General features: G+C 44.1%; 1 protein-coding gene across 8 annotated transcripts in view; it reads left to right on the top strand.

Annotated features, from left to right (window-relative positions):
- LOC112267350 (rho guanine nucleotide exchange factor 12) overlaps positions 1-22,971 on the top strand; it is a 69,409-nt gene extending 46,438 nt beyond the window's left edge. For 7 of the 8 annotated variants that reach the window (XM_042297078.1, XM_042297079.1, XM_042297082.1 and 4 more), the window contains 31 exons: positions 642-749; positions 1,064-1,201; positions 3,330-3,428; positions 3,713-3,823; positions 4,011-4,109; positions 5,340-5,382; positions 5,738-5,843; positions 6,126-6,263; positions 6,444-6,476; positions 7,322-7,436; positions 7,544-7,652; positions 7,962-8,171; positions 9,467-9,611; positions 9,933-9,965; positions 10,221-10,375; positions 12,767-12,913; positions 13,034-13,119; positions 13,811-13,936; positions 14,361-14,475; positions 15,268-15,368; positions 15,673-15,750; positions 16,066-16,141; positions 16,433-16,600; positions 17,062-17,149; positions 17,443-17,520; positions 17,649-17,743; positions 18,045-18,272; positions 18,511-18,759; positions 20,779-21,005; positions 21,795-21,870; positions 22,017-22,971. In XM_042297078.1, the coding sequence (XP_042153012.1) occupies positions 642-749; positions 1,064-1,201; positions 3,330-3,428; positions 3,713-3,823; positions 4,011-4,109; positions 5,340-5,382; positions 5,738-5,843; positions 6,126-6,263; positions 6,444-6,476; positions 7,322-7,436; positions 7,544-7,652; positions 7,962-8,171; positions 9,467-9,611; positions 9,933-9,965; positions 10,221-10,375; positions 12,767-12,913; positions 13,034-13,119; positions 13,811-13,936; positions 14,361-14,475; positions 15,268-15,368; positions 15,673-15,750; positions 16,066-16,141; positions 16,433-16,600; positions 17,062-17,149; positions 17,443-17,520; positions 17,649-17,743; positions 18,045-18,272; positions 18,511-18,759; positions 20,779-21,005; positions 21,795-21,870; positions 22,017-22,027 (3,591 nt within the window). In that variant the 3' untranslated portion in view covers positions 22,028-22,971. The remainder of the gene's footprint in view (positions 1-641; positions 750-1,063; positions 1,202-3,329; positions 3,429-3,712; positions 3,824-4,010; positions 4,110-5,339; positions 5,383-5,737; positions 5,844-6,125; positions 6,264-6,443; positions 6,477-7,321; positions 7,437-7,543; positions 7,653-7,961; positions 8,172-9,466; positions 9,612-9,932; positions 9,966-10,220; positions 10,376-12,766; positions 12,914-13,033; positions 13,120-13,810; positions 13,937-14,360; positions 14,476-15,267; positions 15,369-15,672; positions 15,751-16,065; positions 16,142-16,432; positions 16,601-17,061; positions 17,150-17,442; positions 17,521-17,648; positions 17,744-18,044; positions 18,273-18,510; positions 18,760-20,778; positions 21,006-21,794; positions 21,871-22,016) is intronic. The other variant, XM_042297081.1, reaches the window with a different exon arrangement.
- Positions 22,972-27,968: the final 4,997 nt, after the last annotated feature.

Here is a 27,968-nt window from a genome sequence, read left to right on the forward strand (position 1 = left end):
GTTTCAGCACTCTGTGGTTCCATTCTGTGAGCTTGTGTAACCTACCACTTCGCAGCCGTTGTTGCTCCTAGATGCTTCCAATTCACAATAACAGTACTTACAGTTGACCGGGGCAGCTCTAGCAGGGCAGAAATTTGACAAACTGACTTGTTGGAAAGGTAGCATCCTATGACGGTGCCATGTTGAAAGTCACTGAGCTTCTAAGGCCATTCTACTGCCAATGTTTGTAATTGGAGATTGCATGGCTGTATACACCTGTCAGCAACGGGTGTGGCTGAAATAGCCTAATCCACTAATTTGAAGTGTTGTCCACATACTTTTTGTATATATAGTGTAGATGTATGCTCCGAGTGGTGCAATTGTCTAAGACACTGCATCTCAGTGCTAGAGGTGTCACTACAGACCCTGGTTCGATTCCAGGCTGTATCACAACCGGTCGGGATTGGGAGTCCCATAGGGCGGCACACAATTGGCCCAGCGTTGTTAGGGTTTGGCCAGGGTAGGCCGTCATTGTAGATAAGAATGTATTCTTAGCTGACTTGCCTAGTTAAATAAAGGTTAAATATAACCCAAAAATGTTTTTGTTTTGGGTAACATTTATATTTACTGCACGTGACTGACTTTGTGATTTTAATTCTAAGGATGCCCTGCGATTGGGTGATGGAGATGATGGAAGCATGGTAGACATGGACCACACACCTTCCTCCAGTAGCCATGAACTCTCATGGAGCAGCAGTATGATGTCCCCTGTAAGTGTCACTTTCAACTTCTACTGGTGTGTGTGTGTGGGCATAGCTGTGGAGTAAATACATTATTAGGGACAATGAATTAGTCAACTGTGATCTTAAGTACACCACTACCCAAACCCACAACCCACTTTGTCCCAAACCTGGGTTGTGTTCATCAGGGCACGCAACGGTAAATGAAAATAGTTTGTTATTGGACAGGTCCAGGTAATCCCCCCCTGTTTCAGTCCAGTTTCTTCCATTTGGTGCCTAATGAACAAGACCCAGGTTTAGCTAGATGAGTTTTTGATAGCTTACCCAATGTTATCCATTTTCAGATTCTCCGTGGTTTTGCATCTGCCTCCCCGGAGAGCCTGTGCCAAAGAGACTTGTTGTCCTACCACAGCCCAAAGAGCACGCCCCGAGACAGCTTCAACTCCTGCCACTCCCCCGACCCAGAAGACACTCCAGACCTGGTAAGACTGACCTGGCTTATGTTCATTAGGGAATGCAACTGAAAACATTTCAAATGAAAGTTTATTTGTCACGTGCGCTGAATACAACCGGTGTAGACCTTACAGCTTACTTACAGGCTCCTACCATTAGTGCAAAAAAGGTATTAGGTAAACAATAGGTAGGTAAAGAAATAAAACAACACAATGCAAATAGTCCGGGTAGCCATTTGGTTACCTGTTCAGGAGTCTTATTGCTTGGGGGTAAAAAAAAACGTTGAAGCATTGTTGTCTTAGACTTGGCACTCCGGTACCGCTTGCCATGCGGTAGTAGAGAGAACAGTCTATGACTGGGGTGGCTGGGGTCTTTGACAATTTTTACGGCCTTCCTCTGACACCGCCTGGTATAGAGGTCCTGGATGGCAGGCAGCTTAGCCCCAGTGATGTACTGGGTCGTACACACTACCCTCTGTAGTGCATTGGTGGTCGGAGGCCGAGCAGTTGCCGTACCAGGCAGTGACGCAACCATGCTCTCGATGTTGCAGCTGTAGAACCTTTTGAGGATCTCAGGACCCATGCCAAGTTTCCTGCGGAGGATTAGGCTTTGTCGTGCCCTCTTCACGACTGTCTTGGTGTGTTTGGACCATTCTAGTTTGTTGTTGATGTGGACACCAAGGAACTTGAAGCTCTCAACCTGCTCCACTACAGCCCCGTCAATGAGAATGGGGGCGTGCTCGGTCCTCCTTTTCCTGTAGTCCACAATAATCTCCTTAGTCTTGGTTACGTTGAGGGATAGGTTGTTATTCTGGCACCACCCGGCCAGGTCTCTGACTTCCTCCCTATAGGCTGTCTCGTCGTTGATCAGGCCTACCGCTGTTGTCGTCTGCAAACTTAATGATGGTGTTGGAGTCGTGCCTGGCCATGCAGTCGTGGGTGAACAGGGAGTACAGGAGGGGACTGAGCACGCACCCCTGGGGAGCTCCAGTGTTGAGGATCAGTGTGGCAGATGTGTTGCTACCTACCCTCACCACCTAGGGAAGGCCCGTCAGGAAGTCCAGGATCCAGTTGCAGAGGGAGGTGTTTAGTCCCAGGGTTCTTAGCTTAGTGATGAGCTTTGAGGGCACTATGGTGTTGAGCGCTGAGCTGTAGTCAATGAATAGCATTTTCACGTAGGTGTTCCTTTTGGTCCAGGTGGAAAAGGGCAGTGTGGAGTGCAATAGCGATTGCTTCATCTGTTTGGGCAATATGCAAATTGGAGTGGGGCTAGGGTTTCTGGGATAATGGTGTTGATGTGAGATATTACCAACCTTTCAAAGCACTTCATGGCTACAGACGTGAGTGCTATGGGTCTGTAGTCATTTAGGCAGGTTGCCTTTGTGTTCTTGGGCACAGGGACTATGGTTGTCTTCTTGAAACATGTTGGTATTACAGACTTAATCAGGGACATGTTGAAAATGTCAGTGAAGACACCTGCCAGTTGGTCAGCACATGCCCGGCACACACGTCCTGGTAATCCGTACCCACAGCCTTGTGTATGTTGACCTGTTTAATGTCGGCTAAGGAAAGCGTGATCACACAGTCGCCTGGAACAGCTGATGCTCTCATGCATGCCTCACTGTTGCTTGCCTTGAAGCGAGCATAGACGTGACCTTGCGAATATCCATAATATCCATAATTTTGCACGCCCAATTTTTCAGTTTTTGATTTGTTAAAAAAGTTTGAAATATCCAATAAAAATGTCATTCCACTTCATGATTGTGTCCCACTTGTTGTTGATTCTTCACAAAAAAATACAGTTTTATATCTTTATATTTGAAGCCTGAAATGTGGCAAAAGGTCGCAAAGTTCAAAGGGGCCGAATACTTTCGCAAGGCACTGTAGCTCATCTGAACGTTCAAAACGTTTTGTAACGTAAAACAAAAATGTAATTTCTTATTTGACAAGTCCAGGTAGTCCTTCTCTGTTTCAGTCAATTTTTTTCCATTTAGTGTCTAATGGACATGACCCATGCTCTGCAGATGTGGAGCCACCTTCATTCAACACCCCTTTGATGGTAGATCTTGTTGGCCACTTCAGTGAAAGGAGCAGTCAACGCTCAATGAGTGAGAGATCTAAGTGCTGTGTGTTCCTCCTCTCCTCCCCCCTCCTCCAGGACTCCCTGTCCCCCTCCACTGTTAGCAGCCCCTCCTCACGCTACGTCTCCCAGATCATCGGAGCTGAGGACGACTACTTTGACTCTGATCAGGAACAGGTAGGCCCTAAATACATCCAAAATAAGGGAAAACATATAACTTCTTTGGTTTTGAAAATTAAAATCGAAGGCCTATTGATTTATTTGCTATTGATCGAAAACTTTTTGTTTAACATTCTTTACAAACACAGCGGAGCATGCAAGAGCATGTCCCAAAAAAATCTGTCCGTAAAAGGGTGACAGTCTGACGAGCCTCACCGAGAGGATTTTCTAACAAGGTCAAGCTAGCTCGTAACACACACACACACACACACACACACACACACACACTGTGTGTATTTCAGGTCAATGGCCAGTGCAGCTGTTTCCAGAGCATGGAGCTGCTCAAGTCCAGACCTGCCCACCTGGCAGCGTTCCTGCATCATGTCGTCTCCCAGTTTGACCCTGCACCGCTGGTAAGACTCTTCCCCCCCCACACACACACACACGCACACACACTCACCTGACCATGTTTGTGTTGTGACCAGTTACAGGCAACAATAGTTTTTTTTTAATGGGATATCAGTGCAGTGCTGACGCAGACATAATGGTGTACAACGTGTTTGTCATCTCTCATTGATCATGGGAAACGTTTCTCTTTAGCTCTGCTACCTCTACGCTGACCTGTGCAAGCAGACCAACTCCAAAGAAACCAGACGGGTGTTCATGGACTTCCACAACTTCTTCATCGACCGGGGAGCTGTGAGTAGTGTAGAGTTGAACTAGCCTACATCTGGGCCGATATTCACCAAGAGTCTGAGTTGGTGTGCTGGTCTAAGATCAGGTACCACCTATCCATATAATCATATACGCATTCCTACTCTGAGACTAATTGTGAATACGGGCCTTGTAGTCTCGAGCGGCTTTCATCCACAGTCAGTACAGGATCACAGCTAGCTTTTACCCAAACTGCAGGCCCAAGCCAGCACAGACTTGCACTGTTGTTATTACACAAAACCCACAGCTGTGGCAGAAGCAGTGGTGTGAAGTACTTTAGTAAAAATACTACTTAAGTAGTTTTTTGTGGTATCTGTACTTTTCTTTACTATTTATATTCTTGATAACATTTACTTCTCTACATTCCTAAAGAAAATAATGTACTTTTTACTCCATACGTTTTCCCTGACACCCACAAGTATTTGTTACATTTTGAATGCTTAGCAGGTCAAGAAAATGGTCCAATTCACACACTTATCAAGTGGTCATCCCTACTGCCTCTGATCTGACAGACTCCCTACACACATACTTTATTTGTAAATTATGTCTGACTGTTGGAGTGTGCCATCTGGTTTGCTTAATATAAGCATTTTTGTTTTTTTGTACATTTTACTTTTAATACTTAAATATATTTAAAGCCAAATACTTTTAGACTTAGTAGTAGTTTAATGGGTGACTTCCACTTTTAATTGAGTCATTTTCTATTAAGGTATCTTTACTTAAGTGTGATAATTGGGTACTTTTTCCACCACTGGGCAGAAGTCATGGTCTCCCCCACCATAGTTGTGATAAAACACCTACATCCCCTGACAGTGTTGATATGATATGCAACACTGTTATTTTACAGCAGTGTGTTTTGTGTGATAAGATTATTGGTGATTCTGTCAGGAGTCCCCTCTCTCTGCGGTAAAACATTTCTCCACAGCTGGAACCGTAATTTCTCTGATCCACTGTTCTGTTGATTCCCAATACAATATATTATGCTGCCTAAGACCGATAAGACTACTTGAAGATCCCAGAAATGTTCTTGTCTAGTTGGATTTCTTATGCACTACTAACACACAGGGCATACATTTAGGAATTGTTCAGCACGTATCAGGCGGTTTACTCTTTTTGTTAAATGTCAAGTATTTTTACTCTGGTGTTTCGGTAAGACGCATATTAACAAGTCTGGCTTTGTTAATTCCCGTCTGAATGTGTCTTATTTTCATACAGAATTTAAAAGTAGCTGTTCCCGAGTCCCTATCCTCTGACCTTGGTGAGTATTTGTGGCTTTCCTTTAATTTCCATTAGTTTCCCTGGCTGACAAATCCATGCCAAGTTATTTCTGGGTATATTGAGGATTGACTTGTTATCTAATGGGATTCCAAATATAGCCGACTCAAGTTTCCTTACTTCAACCCTGTAATAGCAGCATGATCACAAAGTGCCTCTAAGTGTGTGGTAGGTTGTTTAACCTATCTACCTAATCCTACTATCCCACATCAGGTGTTAAGACATTGAACAAAGTAATTATATGAGAATTGCACATTTGAATTCTCTCTTTGATGAGCTGTATTTGTTGCCACCCCACTTCCTTACTGTGTTACTGTGTTGTGTGGTGGCTGTTGAAGACCGGAGGAGGACGGAGCTGATCCCTGAGGAGCTGAACAGACAGTACGTCCAGATGGTGCAGGACACCCAGCTCCCTGACATCCAGAGGAACCTGGAGGACTTTAGGTCAGTCACCTTGCACACGCTCTTCTGAGATGGCCGCCTTTCCCATTGGTGCCTATGTGCTATTCATATGTAAAGACTTGTAGATAGTATAGCTGTTTATCTTTATAAACACTCAGTGCTGGTCTTATACGCTGCTGGGCTTATAAATGTACACTATGTTGGCATAAGCCTGCTGTAAGATATAATCATGGTATAAGTATGGTATAAGTTGATGTAAGCATGATATTAGTTATTATAAGCATACTGTAAGTGGGATCTGACACTGGTTTGTGGGGTGTGCAGGCAGAAGCGCAGCATGGGCCTAACCCTGGCGGAGGGGGAGCTGGCCCGGCTGGACACGGAGCGCGTCAGAGACCGGGTAGCACTGGAGAGAGAACGTGCTTGTGCTGAAAACATCATCACCAAGATAGAGGATGTTCTGTTAGTAGCCACACTCCGTTTTACTTGCTGTTATTTTTTTAATTGAGGCTGAAAATGTATCGATTGGAAATCTACTACTTCTAATTGTTTGAACTTATTTTTGTACTCTGTTTAAATAGTTTTAAAATAGTTTTCTGTGTAATAGAATTTGTTCTAATTGAATTTCTTGCCATATTTTAGGTTGACAACTCAATCCACAGAGGAGGAGAAATGGTGAGAGGATTATCTTTTGTTTATCCATAGGAAAGAACCGATATGGGCCATACACATTTAACACTATCCATCAATTTTAGTCAGTGTGATGTTTTGGGGATTGTCAATAAAAGACGTTTAGGTCACAGGCTCAGACTGGAGACCATGATCGTGTTCAGTAAGGCAAAAGGTAGCAAAACGTTTTACAACCAGGAAACCCCCCCAAAATGCACTGTTGTTGGACAAATTCATGTAGAACCTACCTGTCTCACTAAACACAATATTTGGTGTAGTGCACTGCACTCCTTGAGGGGTTTGAGACACTTAGGGGTGTTACAGACTCTTGGTTTTTCTAGCCACTATCTGTGTCATTTCTACTCCATGTCAGACTGGAGACCAACAATGTAGTTTCAGTTCACTACCATGAAAGAGGACAAGAACATCATATTAGATGATCTTGAGGTTGAGCAGTTATCATTACAACAGATGTCGCATTGTGTGTGTAGAATATCTCTTTGCCAGGGGGGGCAATCTAGCTACATGAGTTCTTGGCCAACCTCTTTAATAAAAAATGACATTTCTCTAGTTTGTCTAGATTCACGAGGGACTATTTCCGACATTGTATAACAACCTTATTTCAAATGCCATATGGTCCTGGCATATCCCAGATGATTAATGAATGGACATGACGTCTTTCCACCGTCGTCACTTGTTTTCGTGGTATATGGTCAAAGCCACACTAAAGACACATCAACATGTAGTTCACTTCAAATTAATCCCACTCTGTTCCACTTATATATAAAAGAGAATATGGCAATTTAATTTTGGTCTCTAAATCCTGAATCCTCGTTGGTCTGTTGTTGCAGCACTACTATGCAGTATGTCATCCTCACGTACATGAAGCACCTTGGCGTGAAAGTCAAAGAGCCACGCGGCCTTGAGTCCAAATGGGTCCGCATCAACTTCCTCCCCAAGATCAAGGTATGAGCTTACACTGAACCCTCCGCTAACCTAGCTCCGTTTTTATTAACTGGCACTCCTACTATATCTCTCTTACTGACTGATCATGTGATGTCTGTGATGAACAGAAGAGCATCAAGACCGAGAAGGAGGGAGGGGAGGAGAAGGTAAAACGCACCAGGTTTCCCAGCATCCTCGGGCCTCCTCGCCGGCCCAGCCGAGTCGACCCCACATCCGGTGAGTCTGTCTGCGTTATAAAGCACGCTGGCCTTCATTTTGTCATTTAAGTTGACCAACACTACTATACTACAGGTCTCCCAATTTACTGAACCCCTGGATAGTCACTTTGTATTGGTAGATGGTCATCATTACCCACATTCGAAACAAGTCATCTTTTTACTATGGAAAAAGGAAGGACTGGCAGCAAAGTAAACGGATCCTGTAGTATTGACTCCTGCTACCTCTCTTTGTGTCTGTCTTGACTGTATGTGGGATTCCTGCCTGTCTCTCTGACTGATTTGCCTGCCTGTCTGTCTGTGTGAGCAGTTGGCAAGGCCATGGACCTCAACAAGCCACGGCCCCAGAAGCAGCTGTCCCAGCCCTGCCTGGAGCACCTGGAGGCGGGTCGCTTGAGGGCCAGTCAGTCCAGCGAGGGCTCAGAGCTCATACATTCCTCCCCGACCAACGCCACCTCGCCAACCAACAGCACCACCAACAACAACGCCTCTGACGGAGGCAGCAGAGACTCTGAGTTTGGTGCGACCCTGAACTACCACATACTGTACTAGATTCTAGCTAGTACATACCTACTAAACTCCCTAGCTAGCACACTTCCCACATACTCAATTCTAAACCAAGTACACTAGTCTCTAGACTACATACTGAATCAAGTGCAAGCAACGCAAGACCAATTACGCTCCCCATAGTGTTTGAGGAGCACGGTTTGTCTGCGGTGCTCTCCTTTTTAACTAAAATCCCGACATCATCTCTGACACTTTGAATTTGGTTTAATGTCCTAATTGTTAGCTGTAAATATGTTGCCTATTAATTCTGGGTCATTGTAGCTGTAGTAGAGCTGGGCGATATGTACCAAAATCGTGATCAATTTACCTATTTTTTGTGATAGCGATAAACCGCAAAAACTTTTTTTTTGTAATAAGTCTTTATGGACAGGTACTTTATGTTAGTGGCAGTTTTTTTCCAGTGCCAAATAAGACAACTGAGATGGTATCATGATTCTTTTTAAAGTTAGCTATTTCATCGAACATATCCAGGAAATTATTTATATTTTGCGACCTGTCAAAATACAATCCAGAATTATCAGATTTCATTTTGGCTCTTCAGAGAATTTGCTGGCATCTTTGTGCATATTGGCCTATAAGCAACAGTATATTATTCACCACTTGTGGAAGTTGGAATCCGTAAATGTAGGCTAATGTCCGACAAACACTTTCCAGTGCTAGGCCTAGGCTACTTGATGTAGGCCTATTCATTGCGAATGGTGCGCTTGTCTCCCCTCTGCGGCGCATCAAAACCATACTACACTACATCCTACTTGGGTTGTAAAGTGGTGCCATGAACTCAATATTAAGAGGTGAGAAATACATAATCTATTCACAAAGTTATGATTGTCCTCTCTGTAACTAGAACAACAGGTAGTAGCTTTTAAAACTGTCTTTTCCCTGCAATAGCGTTTTGAGCAATGGTCATATGCTTGTGTTTCTCAGAATGCATCTCTACCTCCTCCATGTCACAGTGGGGAGAAGGAGTGAGAGTCAGCAGCCGACAGCGAAATACTTTCATATCGGGAATTAACATAATGCGTAGGCTATTACTGTCGACCAAATAATGATTTTAGAACAATCTACAGAAACGTTGTGTAGCTAAATCATCAAAAATTACAGACGGAAGCTAAATGCTTGGGTAAGAGGAAGGCAATTTTCGGTTTATCGTCCCCGCTCTAAGCTGGAGTAATGGTCTTCCCACCTGGCCTGATAGTTGTACAGTGTAACTGATCTATTCGCTCTGTTTATCTCTGTCTCTCCTCTCAGTTGGGACCCCTAACTCTGCCTTCCCCAAACTGAGCGAGGGTCTTGGAGACCTGGACAGTCTAGAGTACACTCCAAACACACATTTTGACTACAGCCTGAGCCCCTATAGCCTGGACCAACTACAGGAGGAGGACAGGGAGAGTGGGTAAGATGGACCCCAAGCAGGGGAAAACATAGGGCCTAGGATGCAGTCTAAAGTAGTGCACTAAATAAGGAATAGGGTGCCATTTTAGACCTTTTTTTTATTTTTTATCTACCCTCTGTATATAAAATGCAATTCCATTCCAGTTGATAGAAAAGTTTTTTTCCAGTCAGCCCTTGAAATGTTTATTTTTTATTTTTTTACCACTATTGTGTCCTTCCCCTTTTTTAATAGGTTTGACATTGTAGTTTCATGCAGGCAGAGTATGAGTATGTGGAGCTTTGTCATGCAGGCCACGTAGTTAATAGTTTCCTCTTGTTTCAGAATTCTTGAAGGAACACCCAAGGCTATCAGAAGGTGAGTGTTTTCTGTTCTCTGTTTTGACCTACTTGGCCTACCACTACTTCTGATAAAGGCAATGGTCAGATCGTTTATTAGAGTTTTTAGTCAGTGTCCTAAACCTCTTTTGGACAAAATGTGGATTACTTTTCAGAAGTGCTGTGGTTAGAGACCGTATGAGTTTCTGTTATATTTCGTGGCTCCATTTGTCTTAATCGGATGGTGTATTTAAGGTTGTAACCAGTCCTGTATCTGCTGCTCCCTATCTCCCAGGTTGGATGGCCTTGGTTCTACAGAGGTGCAGAGTGAAGACGACCAAGGAGGCACTGACTCCGAGCATGACCCCCTCAACTGGCAGCAGCTGGTGGGACGAGAGGTCCTGGCCGGGCTCCAGCCCCACGAGATCAAGAGACAGGAAGTCATTAACGGTAACTTCCTGTTCGAATTGTCACCATAATATAAATAAATGGGGCCCATCTAACCTGACCAGAAAAAACTCTGGGCCCTAGTGATTGGCTTTGCATGATTAGGAAATACCCAGGGCCCTGTACATACTGTATGTCTGTGTTCACTCTTTTTAGTAGGCAGATTATTGTTCAATAGGAATAATCACGGTGTTAACCGGTTACACTCCTGGGAATTGGCCTATATGGATAAGTCTAAATTGAGATGTTTCTTAGAGAAGAAATATGGAAAGCATATGCATAAACATGGTAGCATTCAAAAGTGAACAGTTTGGAGATTGTTGTAAAATTATTAGACTCAAGGTGAGGACAAAACAGCTAATCTGACAAGACTGAATCCAAACATTATACTGTTGATTTTATGTGTATTTTACATTTACTGTACACTTTGAGGTATTTGTTGATTAGGAAATCTTCAATTAATCTGGATGCATTCAGTAACATAAGAATATTCATGGAAAATTTGGGGTAGGTAACCCTAACCCATAAGACAAAAAAAACTGACAAGGGTTTGTGTGAGCGGTCTAACTGGTGTCTCCAAGTGGCCACACACCTCTCCAAAGTGTGAACAGGTCCTATGTCATTTCAACTCAATGAATAGTCTTCAACTATAAGGTGCTATTTTGAGCTCTCCTAGCTGTGCCGTTGAGGTACGAGAGCAAGCAGACTTATAGTTTTTATTTGGATAACAGCCCTGCAACCCCGCCTTTACACAATTACTTACTATTGTTGTTTAGCGCATTCAGAAAACAAATACATTTTTCTTTGCAAATAGTCTGGGAAGCCATTTGATTAGATGTTCAGGAGTCTTATGGCTTGGGGGTAGAAGCTGTTTAGAATCCTCTTGGACCTAGACTTGGCGCTCCGGTACCGCTTGCCGTGCGGTAGCAGAGATAAGTCTGTGACTAGGGCTGATGAAGTCATTAATGATTTTTAGGGCCTTCCTCTGACACCGCCTGGTATAGAGGTCCTGGATGGCTGGAAGCTTGGCCCCAGTGATGTACTGGGCCGTACGCACTACCCTCTGTAGTGCCTTGCGGTCGGAGGCCGAGCAGTTGCCATACCACGCAGTGATGCAACCCGTCAGGGTGCTCTCGAAGGTGCAGCTGTAAAATCTTTTGCGTGTCTGAGGACGCATGACAAATCTTTTCATTCTCCCGAGGAGGAATAGGTTTTGTCGTGCCTTCTTCACAACTGTCTTGGTGTGCTTGGACCATGTTAGTTTGTTGTTGTTGTGGACGCCAAGGAACTTGAAGCTCTCCACCTGCTCCACTACAGCTCCGTCGATGAGAATGGGGGTGTGCTTGGTCCTCTATTCTTGTAGTCCACAAGCATCCCCTTTGTCTTGATCACGTTGAGGGAGAGGTTGTTGTCCTGGCACCACATGGTCAGGTCTCTGACTTCCTCCCTATAGGCTGTCTCATTGTTGTCAGTGATCAGGCCTAAAACGGTTCCATTATATATCGCAATCTGGTCAGGTGGGCATCGTTTGAAAGCGTGTTCTATTGCCAACATGGGCAGCTAAGTTACATAATACAATCTCAGTGTTGGGCTTTCTCAAGGCAATTCAGAGAAGCGTATTGTAATTTTGGTGCGCGTAGAGTCACGAGTCCATTCAGATGTGTTTTCGCTGCCAAATTTCTTCACAATACGACATAGGATCATTCTGTTCAGAACAACCCAGGGTATGACGCCATGTCATCTTGTACAACATCAAGCATTGTGGTCATGGCACTGTATATTAAATGAGTTTGGAAATATGAAGTGCACATTTGGACTAAAAGGGGTTTGGTTTGCTTGTATGACATCAAAGTGGTGTATATATTATAATCCTCAACGTCTCATCTTTCAAAATACATCAAGTCCTCTTTATGTAATCATTTACATACAGCATTTCCCTCACTCAAAACAACAAAAAATGTGCAGAAGTTGACCAGTTAGCGAGAGGGATGGGGGCAACTTCTTAGAACCGCTGTCAATTAAAAACCAGTACTGTGCTGTGAAGCGGAGACCTTGAGCTCTGACGTTATGTATAACATGTTACTGTACAGCCACTGCGTCCCAATTTAGGCACTTAATCAGTGTCCAAATCAGCTATTTGAACCCGTCTACGGGTACGAGTGTAACGAGTTAAGAGTGCATTGAACAAACAAACAACTCAATCAAGCAAACTTTATTCGTATATCACTTTTACCAATGCATCTTTCCTAGTTGGAACCTTGGCCAAAAACCCCCAAAGAACAAGCTGAAATAACCGTTCTCATTATTACTCTTTATCGGCCTTTTGTGGTTGTCTAATGTAGTCATTTATCAGCATGTGTCTGCAATAGTGATTAGAGCTGTCTGTGTCTACAGAGCTGTTCTACACTGAGAGGGCCCACCTGCGGATGCTCAAAGTGCTGGACAACATCTTCTACCAGAAGCTCACCAGAGAGGGCATACTGCCTCCTGCCGACATCAAGAACATCTTCACCAACCTGGAGGACATTGTTCAACTGCATGGTACTTACATGCATGGACATAAGCGCACACACACACACAGACATGTACATGCACAAGCATGTACGCACACATACACACACAGAATGGCCCTCTTACATTCCCTTTCATTTTGAATTTCAGTTTGGATATCTGAACAAATGGTAACAATTCGGAAAAGGAATGAGACGTCCGTAATCGACCAAATAGGAGACGACTTGCTGTCCTGGGTGAGTACAGCTCGTTTATTTTTTTATTTTTTTGAATCCTTTTCCCCAACGGAATATGATTTATGTAATAATTGTGTTGGAGAGAAGTGTCTCTCTCTCACAATCCACAAAAGTGGTGCCATTGTCTGAAATTACTTTTCACTGCAGAATAAACTTCCACTTTTTTTGTATGGGATTGCTTATCTTTTTAAGTGGCTTTGAACTGGAGGGTAAAGATGGTGGCTCTTTTTTTGCGGAATGGAAGTAGAATTGTGAAATGATCGTGTGGCACAGATGGACTGGCGGAACCCATCCACTAACCTGGTCCCAGATATATATGTGCTTTAGCAAACCCCTCGGTCTATACATGTATAATAATAATTCATTGGCTTTATAAAGCGCTTTTCCAGGTGCTCAAAGTGCTTACATAGAAAGGGGAAAGCTCGCCTTATCCACCGGCAATGTGAAGCACCCACTCGGGTGGTGCACGGCAACCATTCGTGCCAGAACGCGGAGACAACCATGATAACCAAAATATAGCTGTGACAGAATCATGACAACTGATAGTCGGAGGGAATTGGCTGAAGCATGTACGTGGTAGATTTTAGATCCCTCGATCTGGCACACTGCCACCACACACACACACACGCAACAACCAGGCAGTTGCCATGGTGACTGACCCTGATTCGCCTGGCTCGCTTGTGTTTTCCAGTTCAGCAGGGGCGAGGAGGAGAAGATCAAGCAGGCGGTGGGCACATTCTGCAGCAACCAGCCCTTCGCTCTGGAGCTCATCAAGAGCAGGCAGAAGAAGGACTCGCGCTTCACCTCCTTCATGCAGGTAAGTGGAGGAATGGAGGAGAGAAGAGGAGGACAGGGCAGCGCTGGGACTGGAGTACACACGGGGCTATTGTGCACTGCCTGTTACTCGAGGTTTAGGCCAGGTATTTGACTGTAATTCACTTCTGCAGACTCTACAGTACAATGTCTGCGACAGGGTATGGGATGTTTGTGGGAAGCAAGAGGAGTTCAATGGTAGCATTTGAAAAATGATTTGTTGATTTTAAGTTCAAATGAATTTGACATAAATGACACATTTAAAACAAGTTGTAGAAAGTAACCGTGGAACCATTTAGCTCTGTCAAAGCTAAAGTCACTGGTGGGCGAAGTATGTACATGAGCGAAAAGGATGCATTTTGCCTGTTTTGTTGCCCCTTTTCATCATTCCTGCGGCCTTTTTTCCTGACTTCACTGTGCGTTTGCAGGAGGCTGAGAGTAACCGACTATGTCGAAGACTCCAACTGAAGGACATCATTCCCGTGGAGATGCAGAGGCTCACCAAGTACCCTCTTCTACTGGAGAACATCGCCAAGTACACAGGTGGGCCACATGCACATTCCTTATACCTCTTTCACTCTATTAAGCCAAGCTGTACTGGGCTGACTACACACCCACTGCAGTTGCTGGAACCGTGCTAGTGAGCCAACACAATGAGCTGCCAGCACAGTACGGTTCTGTTTGGCATGACAGTGTAAAAAGACTAGACTCTGACAATGAGTAATGATGGCGCTGGGCTCAAAGCAGACCAGGCCATCGCGGTGATGCAGGGCAGCGCGCTTACAGCAGCGTTAATGATAGCAGTGTCCTTCCGCTGTGGTGCCCCAGTGACCACCCTCTGTGCATGCACGCGTGTGTGTGCACGCGTGTTGGGAGCTGCCAGCCCAGCTCATCACTGTGTATGCAATGGTAATTGTGATACATGCATGTCATGTCTAAACTAGGGCATTTTCAGTGACCCGGGAGAGCTGGCATTGCGTCGCCAGCCTGTTAGTGAATTACAGCTGTGCTCTCGGTTAAACTGAGATTATTGTTTTGTCATTTTCCGTAGTCGGTAATGCACGTTTTGTGAGATGTTCTTGAATTATTTGGTTCCCATAGTTTTTAATCTTGGCTGTGGTTTAGTTCTCCGGGCATAAAATGCACTGAACATAAAGTAGGTACCAGCTATTAGGAATGTTAATGCCCTCTACTTGGTCTTCATTTCCGAGTGATCGGCTGCTAATTGGGGCAGGAAAATATCCATTTGTTGGTCAGTACCCCACAGAGGCTGTTTTTTTTCTGTTTTTCTCCACAAAATCTTCAGCTCTCGCTCTCTCGTAATTTTAATTTCAGATGACACCGTGGAGAAAGATAAGGTAAAGAAGGCGGGCGACTGCTGCAGGAAGATCCTCAATCATGTCAACCAAGCGGTGAAGGAGTCTGAAAACAAGCAGGTGGGTGTGATTTAGCGTCATCTGGGAACGGAGGGGACGGCAGCATAGCCACATCTCTCTTATCTCATTTCACCCCTGCTCGGCCTACAGGGCCTCAGCCACCCGAAAATCTGTCCTCTCTTTTCTCCCACTGTTCCTCTGAGAGAATGCAGAGATGATGGATTGCAGGGAAAATATGGGGTTTGTGTCTGTTGTTTAGAGTGTAATAGTGCCTGTAGCAGCAGAGTATCCAGCTTACGCCTGTTTTTCTGTGTGCCTCTCTTTCTTGCTCTCTGTTTCTCCCCCTCCCTCTTTCTTTCCACAGAGGCTGGAGGACTACCAGAGGCGGTTAGACCTCTCGTCTCTGAAGCAGACAGAGAACCCCATGATTTCAGAGCTCAAGGTGAGCCGATCTATAAAGTGTTTTCTGCTCCTGCCCTCAAAAAGACTTCACAATACAGCTCTTTTAGTTTGCAGCCACAATTGACTTTAAGCAACATTTTAGTTTGTTTTGGTTTCTGCAAGGGAGCCACTGCAGTTATAAAAGGGGAAATTATTTGTTTAAATGTCAGCTGCTAGTGCTCGAAATTTGACTAGATCATGCAGCTCCATTCTTTGGGGTGGAAGAGTATTTTTTTCCAAAGTGAAAGCTCATAGGGATCTAAACAAGTAAGCCCAGCTAATCTGACCTATTGACCTTTCCACCCTACACTCTCAGAACCTGGACCTGACCAAGAAGAAGATGGTCCATGAGGGACCACTGTCATGGAAGGTCAACAAGGACAAGACTATTGGTATGCTTTTGACTTTATCAGGCGTTTATGTGGATGAGTAGGGCCAAGGAGGTTTTTCCTGACTGTGATCCAACTAGGGAAAACTCTTGGCCCTAGTTGTAGACTACAACTGCAAACATGACCTGACATTGAATTAGCCCAGGCTATGTGGTCAGGAAAAACTCCATGATGTAATGGGAAAAATTATAAAAGAAACACCATTGTTGCCTAATGAGATATATAGTTGTGATATCTATGTCCAGCGTAGTGTTCTATGTAATTCTGTGGTTAAATTTCCTCTTCTGGTCTCAGAGCTGTACACCCTGCTCCTGGAGGACATCCTGGTGCTGCTGCAGAAACAGGACGAGCGGCTCATCCTCAAGTGCCATAGCAAAAACCTGTCTGGCACCGCCGACACCAAGCACATCTTCAGCCCCATCATCAAGCTCAACGCGGTGCTGGTGCGCTCTGTGGCCACAGGTGAGTTGCCATAGAGATAGTCATACCATTCGTTTCGCCAACAAACATGGCCACCCTGTAGTCATGCTACCTGGAATGCAGATGTCCATTCTAGTGTTCTATTGAAATCTGTTTCAGTTACAGTACCAGTTTTTTTGTTGTTGCTTACAACATGATTCCATATGTGTTATTTTATAGTTTTGATGTCTTCACTGTTATTCTACAATGTAGAAAATAGTAAAAATAAAGAACCCCTGCAATGAGTCGGTGTGTGCAAACGTTTGACTGGTACTGTAGATCCAACCTTGTTAACACAGTGACTCCCAGCTGACATTACACCCTATCCCCCTATATAGTGGACTACTTTTGACCATAGCCCTATATGACTGTGGTCAAAAGTAGTGCACTATATAGGGGGATAGGGTGTAATGTGAGACACAGTCAGGAGTACCCTATTTTCCTGCTATTCCCTCTCCCAACAGACAACAAGTCGTTCTTTGTTCTCTCAATGTCGGACAACGGGGCCCAAATCTACGAGCTGATGGCCCAGACTGTATCAGAGCAGAGAATGTGAGTCCTCCTGACACTGTGGTTTAGTCATTATAGCCACAACTTTAACACCTCGTTCAGTTTAGCTTAATTCACTGGAGTAGGTAGAAGTTAACCCTAACCACTGATACAGGGTCAGATCTTTTTCTTACCTGTCTTAATAGTGAAGGTTAGCAATGGAGGTAGGGTTATCTGATCCTAGGTCTAGTAAGGAACACCTTTTACCCACAGTCTACTCACCTCTGTCACTGTGTGTCTGTATCTGTTTTTATCTTTGTCGGTCTGCCTGTGTGTTGTCATCCTCCCTCCACCAGGTGGCAGCGGCAGATCACCCAGAGAGCGGACGCCATGAAAGTGAAGCCGAACAGTGTCATCCCCTTACCTCAAACGGAGTATGTTCCTCCTCTCAGTATAAAACTTCTTTGGTGTCTTTGGTTTTATTAATCAGCAAATGTGTTTTATGATGGCCATGAACTTGCTTCTCCTAATACTGACTCTGTGTTCTCGCCCACCATGTCAGTAGAGAGAGAGACGGTGTGGAGATCATCACTGCAGGCATAGCCCAACTCAGTAAGGACCCGGACCGCATCTCCTCTGGAAGCAGCCAGTCTATAGGTATCTAAACTAGCACCCCATCTCTCCATGTTCCCCCATCTATAGGGATATTTGAGAACTTCTTCAGCAGCAGTTAGGGACATTGTGTAATGTGCAGTGGAAGCTGATGTCACTTTAGAACACAGGAAAGGCGTTTTTCAATGGCTGGACTGGAATGTATGAAACGGAGTCCATGTCTTTTGATACTTTACCATTTATTCCATTCCAGCTATTACGTTCCCGCCTCCACTAGTAACATGCTCCAGTAGAATCCATCTAGATTGACTGAATGCACATCAAGGTCTCCTTGTTCGCTCCCCAGACAAAGAGGGCTGCGCTGCCTCTGGAGGCGAGATGCAGACCTCTCTCCCAGATGCCAACCCATTTGAAGGACTCAAGCCGGAAGAGGAGGAGCCCAACCGGGATGAGGGGCTTTACGGGGACCCGGACCTTGCAGATAGGCTGCCCTTCCGCATGGCCGTAGAAGGGCTCAGCGAATCGGACAGTGTGGGCTTCAGTCCTTCGAGAGCTGACGATGCCTTAAAGACATGTGAGTGAAAGGACATCTGCCTCAATCGCCTAAGTCTCAAGTCTGGAGTGGGTTAAGACTTTTCTGACCAGGAAAAATCTAGTTAGTTATATGAACCCTGTCAGGTTGGTTGGTCAGGGATAGCTTTCCACCCTAAACACACATTGCATTTATAGATTTTATGTGGGTGGGAATCGATTCATTTAAAATGTCACACGCATACTCCTCCATTGGTCTTAACCGTATCTTTGTCCTCTAGTGTCAGCGCTGAAGCAAGTCCTTGTGACCCAGCTCATGTCACAGGAGGACGGCGAAGCCGCCGGGCGCTCCTCTTCGGGGGGCGGGCGTCTTCTCAGGACCACGTCCCTGAGGACCCCCGTGGACAGCCGGGCCCGGTTGGCGGTTCAGAACGGCTCAGGGAGGTGCACCCAGGCAAGCCACCCTGAGGACCCGGCTCAGGACCTGGTGTCTGGGGACACGGGCTTCTTTGAGTCCCCTGAGGATTATGGTAAACTTGCAAGTGTGTGTGTGAGAGAGCAGTGTTCTTTTATCCTGGTCTTGGGGACCCATGGGGTTGCAAATTTGTGAACGACCGGCTCGATTCGGTCTTACGTAGCAAATTTTGAAATTGTGGTTTTTACATTGGATAAAAGTAGAGACTCAGAGCTAGAAAATGGTATTACATACACTACAGTTGAGGAACAATGGGAAATAAATTCTGCTTTGAATGTTGATAAAGTTGTAACCTCACTTTTGAGAAAATGGTACTACTACTGGAGATACACATTCAGCATCATTCACACCCTCTTAAGCTATAGCCCCACCCATCTCTTTAATGGTTGATCTAAGTGTTCTGTCCTAACAGCAGTCAAGCACCCAAGCTAACATTGGCTAGCTTACAGGCTACTTCCAGACAAAAATGTGAGAACAGCTCACTGACCATTTTACTTGCCCTAGCAGAGCTGGTTAGGCTGTTTTTATGTTTTCCAAAGCGTTGGTGACAGCAACTGTGCTGCGGGCAATAATTTTACGCTTTTTTTGCCAATGTTTACTGACACTGGCCAAGAACGGTGAGCAAAAATCCCAGAACCACACGGGGGGACCTAGTGAATGACCTGCAGAGAGCTGGGACCAAAGTAACAAAGCCTACCATCAGTAACACACTACGCCGCCAGTGACTCAAATCCTGCAGTGCCAGACGTGCACCCTGCTTAAGCCATTACATGTCCAGGCCCGTCTGAAGTTTGCTAGAGAGCATTTGGATGATCCAGAAGAAGATTGGGAGAATGTCATATGGTCAGATGAAACCAAAATAGAACTTTTTGGTAAAAACTCAACTCGTCGTGTTTGGAGGACAAAGAATTCTGAGTTGCATCCAAAGAAGACCATACCTACTGTGAAGCATGGGGGTGGAAACATCATGCTTTGGGGATATTTTTCAACAAAGGGACCAGGACAACTGATCCGTGTAAAGGAAAGAATGACTGGGGCCATGTATCGTGAGATTTTGAGTGAAAACCTCCTTCCATCAGCAAGGGCATTGAAGATGAAACGTGGCTGGGTCTTTCAGCATGACAATGATCCCAAACACACCGCCCGGGCAACAAAGGAGTGGCTTCGTAAGAAGCATTTCAAGGTCCTGGAGTGGCCTAGCCAGTCTCCTGATCTCAACCCCATAGAAAATCTTTGGAGGAAGTTGGAAGTCCGTGTTGCCCAGCAACAGCCCTAAAACATCACTGCTCTAGAAGAGATCTGCATGTAGGAATGGGCCAAAATACCAGCAACAGTGTGTGAAAACCTTGTGGAGACTTACAGAAAATGTTTGACCTCTGTCATTGCCAACAAAGGGTATATAACAAAGTATTGAGAAACTTTTGTTGGTGACCAAATACTTATTTTCCACCATAATTTGCAAATAAATTCATTAAAAATCCTACAATGTGATTTTCTGGATGTTTTTTTTCTAATTTTGTCTGTCATAGTTGAAGTGTACCTATGATGACAATTACAGGCCTCTCATCTTTTTAAGTGGGAGAACTTGCACAATTGGTGGCTGACTAAATACTTTTTTGCCCCACTGTATATATATTTTTTAAAGCAGCGTTAGACAGGATTACCTACACATACCGACCAACTCAAATAGACAGAAGCGCGCTGCATGGCAGACAAATCCAAACTCATCTCTCGGCATGTCCAGCCAGCCCAATCATTACCTCAGCCAATCATTGCTAGCGGGAAGGTTGCTTACTTTTTCTGTGGCTATACCAACTAAGCTCGTAATATAACAATTTTATTCATATTTACAGATGGCATACTAGTTTGTTATTAAGGCACATGAAAGTTCACATTTCTGCCCAAAAATGCATTTTGATTTTTTTTTTAAAGTTTACGTTCAAATGGCTCTACTGTGAAGTAGTGACGCGCGACATACGCCTTGTGTTTTGTAACAAGTCACATTTTTGTTCTAGCTCAGCACCAACCCACCTGATTCAGTTCCTAATCAATTGGACCTTGTTGCGTCTTCCAGCAGGGTACTTGGTCTTGGAGGGCTACGGGGGCTCGGGGGAGAGCAGCACGGACGACGACCTCCAGGCCACGGGGAAGCAGCTGAGCGCCTCGCGGGGCTGCGGGGCAGGAGACTCTGGGATCAGCCTAAGATTCTCCTCTGCCTCACAGGCAGGCAGCATCTCCAGCTTCAGCCGACAGGTCCTGTCCCACATCCGCAACCTGCAGACCAACCTCAACCACCTCAAGGTACATGGATGGATGGTTGGTTGACTGATTGATTGATTTGTTGACGTTGGTCGACTGACTGGGTGAGTGGTTGACTGACTGGTTGGTTGATTAACCCTCTAAAGTCTGAGCCCTGTTTAAGCCGGGGGATATGAAACATTGAATTTGGCATTACTGCTATTAGCCAATAGAAACGCATTGAATAACAGATAGTCCCCCCAAAAATAAAAAGGAAGTTTGTTCTGAAGTGTCTGTCCTTTATCTGAGAGATATAAGAAATACCAGGAAATTATTGTATAACATTTTTTACATGTATTTATCCCCATAGTTTAGGTAATAAACTACCTCCATATATACTTCCATTCTTCTTAACTGGTATCAGGGAATTCAGATGAGTCTTGTGAGGCTTGTGGGCATCCTAGACCAAAACAGAGAGGGCCATTGTGTTCGTGAGAGTCATCTTTCAATAGAGTGCTCATAATGTATGCCACGCTGTTCGGATGCTACAGGCATTTTTGTGAGAAGACTGATTTTTTTTTCGCCCGGGATGTCTCATGTTCTGACAAACATTGCTTTAGCTCTGCCACCTTTCTCACGCAGATTCAGAAGGGTGGATTGAGACGCAGCCCATGCAACAAAAAAAACATCTCTCTAACTTAAACAGACAGATTTTGATGGGGATTTTTGTGTTATGTTCATTTGATTTCCGCGGTGCCACGGAAATTGTAGGCTAAGGGTTCATTAGTAAATGTGACTAGTGCGTATCAAATCTGATTGCAGACTGATCCCTGCTTGTTTGTTTTCTCTCAGGAGGTAGAGGCCAAGTATCACAGTCTACTACGCCAAAGGCCGGCCAGGTCATCGACAGACATGGATGATAACAAAGGTAACATGGCTGTAGTCTTACTGATTCCTTTTCTCCCTTTCAGTGTCTCAGTATTTATTAGAAAACCCAAGAGCATGCGAGGTGTGACAGCTGAGTTATTGTTTATGGTCTGACTGCCCTGGCCTTTTCTGTTATCTTGTTCCTAGATAAGAGATAGTCACGGAAATCCCACCCCTCCCCGGCCCCTGCATCAGGCCGTAAGGGAGGACGTGAAGATGGAAGAGTTGATTTCTGCCTCCCTGCTGTCTCGTTGACCTGGAAGTCCTCTATTAGCTTGTCCATTCAACTGCTGAGTACCCTCTTCCTCCTCCCACCGTGGTTCTCCCCGAGAGACTGAGCATGAGCGAGAGACAGTTGGAGGAAGGGTGGTTTCTTTGGATCCCCCCGCCCCCCTGCTCCATCCGTCAGCACAAGGCAATCAAGGTAGAGGGACTGTCCCGAACCTGCCCCCCTCCACTGCTTCGTGTCCCCACTTCAATGGCGGTGGGTCGCCCAGTGTCTCCCCTCCTTTCTCTCTACTCCTAGTCATCCCTGCAAGAAAGAACTATACCAAAATGTACAAAGCTGTGTGTTTAGGATATATATTATACACAAAAAAAAGCGAGAAGAAAAAGGAACATTTTAAAATAATGTATTACATTTTTTTGTTTTTAATCCCAAGATGTATTTATTTTCTCTTGTGTTTTCCCATGTTGCTTGCATGCTTTTTTTTGGCCATTTGGACCTCCTTTTAGGCTGCTCCACCCACGTCGGTGCACACGCTATCCTTAATGAACACAGGAAGAATATGCTTGGACTGAGAGGGCATAGAGTTGCACTTTGCGTGGAGCCCCCATAGGATGGCATTTAAGCAGCATGCCAAAGTCAGGGGCTCTGCCCTGGTCCTCTGCATTTCTACACCTGGCTAAAACTCACCCCCCCCCACTCCCGTTGGTAATAATGCCTGTTTTCCCCCTCTGTGCTGCCCATGCTACTGCTGATGTGCCAGTGATCTGACAATTCTAGCTGATAATGTCACAAAGTTCACACATTTATAAATGATCAAGTTGGAAGGTTATGCATAACTTTAATAAAAAATGCCATGACATTTCTAAAACTTAACACGGTTTATTCCTTTAGTCCTGTTCTTTTTGCTTAGGTCCCCCCCTCACCCCAAATGTGGCTTTGTGGTCAGAAATGGGGATAGACTTTAAATGTTCTCACCTTTTCTTACTTCTGATCCTGTCGATAAATCACTACAACTATTTGATAAACAAGGAGACAAGATGGGACAGAAAGTTACTGTGACTGTTTTTTCAGCACCATTTTCCATCAGTGTGAGCTAACTATTGGAGGAACATGGAGTTAGCCTACTCATAAAATGTAACTGTCATAGTAAATGTACAGCTTTTTCTCTACAGTTTTGACCAATACTGACCAATCAGGTAGGTAGTGAACAAAATATTGTGGCCTATGAGTTTGACAATGTAGGAACATTTTGCTAAGCTTTTGTTAGGTAACTAAATTCATTTTGACCCATATACAGTAGTTTTGTATTTCTCAGATTAACTGTTTTCACATGGATTCCGCAATTACCATCACTTAATTAATCAAGAACAAGGCAATCATGTTGTCCTTTTCCTCCTATAGGAAGATTCATTCACTTGACATACACCAGTAGGGGCCAGGCTTTTACCATCTACCAGATAGACATGAGCAGGACCCACCCTGAAACATGCAATGACATCAGTGTTCTGTCTTAAACAAGGAGTTATTGTGTTGCTAAATGTGTTTCTAGTCTGTTATCTGATTCAGCTCAACATATCTCATTGAAAATGTTCTTCAGGCATCGGTCTGAAAGCTTAGCTACTGTCAAAGGTTGATAGCTAAATATACCTGAGAGAAAATGACATTGTATCCTATTACTGCAAAGCAATGTCTGAAGAATAACTAAATCTGCTTTGGAATTTGATTTATGTAGTTATCAAGAGTTTTGAGTTAAGTCTAGACTACTTGACAGTGTGTGCTGTGCACATTACTTGATTTTACTCTCTTGCTGGAGAGGAAACAGAAACCTCTGTTAACCTATAATTACTTATTCTCCTTTGAGTGACACATCTCCTGCCTCTCCTGAAGATATTCTGCAATGAAATGAAGACCGAGAAAAGAGAGGGATGGTAATTGATTGTCACATTTTCCACATGCACATGTCAATTACCTAATTTGAAGTTCTAGACAAAGGAGTGCACTGTCACATCTCAGGAGGATCACTTCAGTTTGAGCTACCGACAAGCCATAGTTTTTCTAATTTTGCCTCTTGGCATATTATTAAGTTATTGTGCCAATGTATAAGATAAGATGGAAATAGAATCTGTGATCTAAGTAAAGGTGTGTTGATGTCGTCAAGTGACCGTTTCTTCTTGCCAATAATATACAATTATATTTTCAATGTCATTTCCATGCACCACCTTTGCTGCATCAGTTACAAAAAAGTGCCCTTTTCCTGCGAGGTGTATTACAAGGAGATTTGTGTCTCGTTGAGACACGTCTTCACGATTTCATGCAATTTTCTGTTGCTTGATGCTCAGTTTCACCTAGAAGTGTTGCCTGTTTGTGATATTGCGCGTAATAAATGTGCTTTAAGTGTGACTTAATTCTAAGATACGGATGTTTGACATATGACTCGCTTCACAGGAGACGCGTGCGTGCGTGCATGCTTCCACCTGGAGTGAAGCAATTTTCACTCAGGCAACTGAATATTATAGATGCGTACATACCCACAGAATACGCAAAGACACACGTAAGTGTTTTCCACTGAGGCTGATCTTGATGTGACGTTGTTCATTGTCACTTTACGATGACAACTTTCACTACTGCATACATGTAGCTATCAGCCACAAAGACCTTATTCTAAAGAATTCATCACATGTTTTTTTTGCCTATAAACTATAACATGTTTTTGTATTATTTGAATGACTTGAATCTGGTAGTGCAGTGCTCATCAGGGACAATATTTGGTAACCCATCCAAGATGAAGAAAGCTGCTCACACAATTGACTGCTGTCAGAAATTGAAATGTAGGTTTTAAATGAATCAGCCACTTAGATGGTCGTTAATGGTACACTGCCTTTGTTTAATGAGCTGTGGCTCTTTTTGGAGTGTTTGTCTTGTTTCTCTGTACATATACACTGGACAAAAATATAAAGTTACATGTTACAATTCATATAATTTATATTTCAATTGATATAAATTCATTACACCCTAATCAATGGGTTTCACATGACTGGGAATACAGATATGCGTCACCTTTTCTTTTTTTTAAGTATGGGCGTGGATCAGAAAACCAGTCAGTATCTGGTGTGACCACCATTTGGCTCATGCAGAGCAACACATCTCCTTCATATACAGTTGATTAGGCTGTTGATTGTGGCCTGTGGAATGTTGTCCCACTCCTCTTTAATGGCTGTGCGAAGTTGTTGGATATTGGCGGAAACTGGAACGTGCCGTCGTACACGTCGATTCAGAGCATCGCCAACATGCTTAATGGGTGACATGTATGGTGAGTATGCGGGCCATGGAAGAACTGGGACATTTTCAGCTTCCAGGAATTGTGTACAGATTAGGATTGAATATTTTCCCAGTATTTTACAAATGATCCATCCTGAGAATAAATCACTTTTGTCCCATGTAACCCAGTATTGCCTGCCGAAACTGGAAATGTCATTCAAAAGCATTATGAAGCATATAAATAGGCCTATGTCCGGATTTGATTAGAGCTTTGATCGAAAATTCAAGCCTGATGCTACCTCTGCCTGATGAGCCATACATTAAATACATTTTATGAGTCCAAGCCCAAAGAAGACAATGATTGTGCTGTTATCCAATACATATGTGATATACTGGATATATACTCTCCTGTACTCCCTGTTCACCCACGACTGCGTGGCCATGCACGCCTCCAACTCAATCATCAAGTTTGCGGACGACACAACAGTGGTAGGCTTGATTACCAACAACGACGAGACGGCCTACAGGGAGGAGGTGAGGGCCCTCGGAGTGTGGTGTCAGGAAAATAACCTCACACTCAACGTCAACAAAACTAAGGAGATGATTGTGGACTTCAGGAAACAGCAGAGGGAACACCCCCATCCACATCGATGGAACAGTAGTGGAGAGGGTAGCAAGTTTTAAGTTCCTCGGCATACACATCACAGACAAACTGAATTGGTCCACTCACACAGACAGCATCGTGAGGAAGGCGCAGCAGCGCCTCTTCAACCTCAGGAGGCTGAAGAAATTCGGCTTGTCACCAAAAGCACTCACAAACTTCTACAGATGCACAATCGAGAGCATCCTGGCGGGCTGTATCACCGCCTGGTATGGCAACTGCACCGCCCTCAACCGTAAGGCTCTCCAGAGGGTAGTGAGGTCTGCACAACGCATCACCGGGGCAAACTACCTGCCCTCCAGGACACCTACACCACCCGATGCTACAGGAAGGCCATAAAGATCATCAAGGACATCAACCACCCGAGCCACTGCCTGTTCACCCCGCTGCCATCCAGAAGGCGAGGTCAGTACAGGTGCATCAAAGCTGGGACCGAGAGACTGAAAAACAGCTTCTATCTCAAGGCCATCAGACTGTTAAACAGCCACCACTAACATTGAGTGGCTACTGCCAACACACTGTCAATGACACTGACTCTACTCCAGCCACTTTAATCATGGGAATCGATGGGAAATTATGTAAATATATCACTAGCCACTTTAAACAATGCTACCTTATATAATGTTACTTACCCTACATTGTTCATCTCATATGCATACGTTGATACTGTACTCTATATCATCGACTGCATCCTTATGTAATACATGTATCACTAGCCACTTTAACTATGCCACTTGGTTTACATACTTATCTCATATGTATATACTGTACTCGATATCATCTACTGTATCTTGCCTATGCTGCTCTGTACCATCACTCATTCATATATCCTTATGTACATATTCTTTATCCCCTTACACTGTGTATGACAGTAGTTTTTTTTGGAATTGTTAGTTAGATTACTTGCTCGTTATTACTGCATTGTCGGAACTAGAAGCACAAGCATTTCGCTACACTCGCATTAACATCTGCTAACCATGTGTATGTGACAAATAAAATTTGATTTGATTTGATTTGATTTATACTGCAGGCTACTGCACATTATGCACGACAGAAAAACAAAGAAGCCCATAGATGTAGCTAGCTATATGCTCTCTTGGGTAAATTAAACTAGCTCCAGTAGGCTAATCTTTTTTAAATTGGGAACTGTATTACTGCATTATATGGACACATCGTTCAAACCATGACCAAGCAGAGAGAGAACATGCAGCCTACAGAAGTTACAAGTAGAGGCTAGCGAATTTTATTTTAATTTTGAATATAATGGTCCCTATTTGTGTTTTGTATGCTGATTATGCCGTACAAGCGCAAGGTAATGTTGCTAAGAATGTCTACTTCAGCATCATTGTGTAGCATGCATACAGCTCCATTCAGTGCATTGTGACTAATGCCTAACTTGGCTCACTCCTACTATAGAGTATCACACTCAGATACACAACAGCAGCGCCATCTATTGGCTTGGCGACATCTCGTAACATTTGAACTCCTAGACTCATAAACAGGAGAACTGGCGTTAGACCCTTGCCAGTAAAAACATTACACTGGTAACCAAACTATAACTGTGTTCTTATGCAGGCACCTTCAATAAGCATAAACGTTAAAGTCCATAAACAGGCTACTCTAATCTGCTTCTCTCTCTTACAAAAAAATAAAATACAAAATATAACCTTTTAGAATAAACAGCTGTATCTCACAGGCGGCTCTGGTTCTGGTGTGTCTCAGAGTAAGATTTTCAGGCAGCGGGGCCTGCTTCCATATCCGCAGCCTGTTCACTACCTGCCTGGTTGGCGGTTTTGTTCCATAGTCCCCAGTCATCCTCATCCATGTTTGTTTGGATGGCGATCGGGGGGGGGGGATCCTGAGTTGTTCAGACACTGGATGAATCTCTTTTCTGTTTCTGCTGTATATATTATTTTTTACCGTTCACTAGTACTTCATACGACCCCTCCCT

Source organism: Oncorhynchus tshawytscha, linkage group LG14, assembly GCF_018296145.1.
Source record: "Oncorhynchus tshawytscha isolate Ot180627B linkage group LG14, Otsh_v2.0, whole genome shotgun sequence".
NCBI classification, from domain to species: domain Eukaryota; kingdom Metazoa; phylum Chordata; class Actinopteri; order Salmoniformes; family Salmonidae; genus Oncorhynchus; species Oncorhynchus tshawytscha.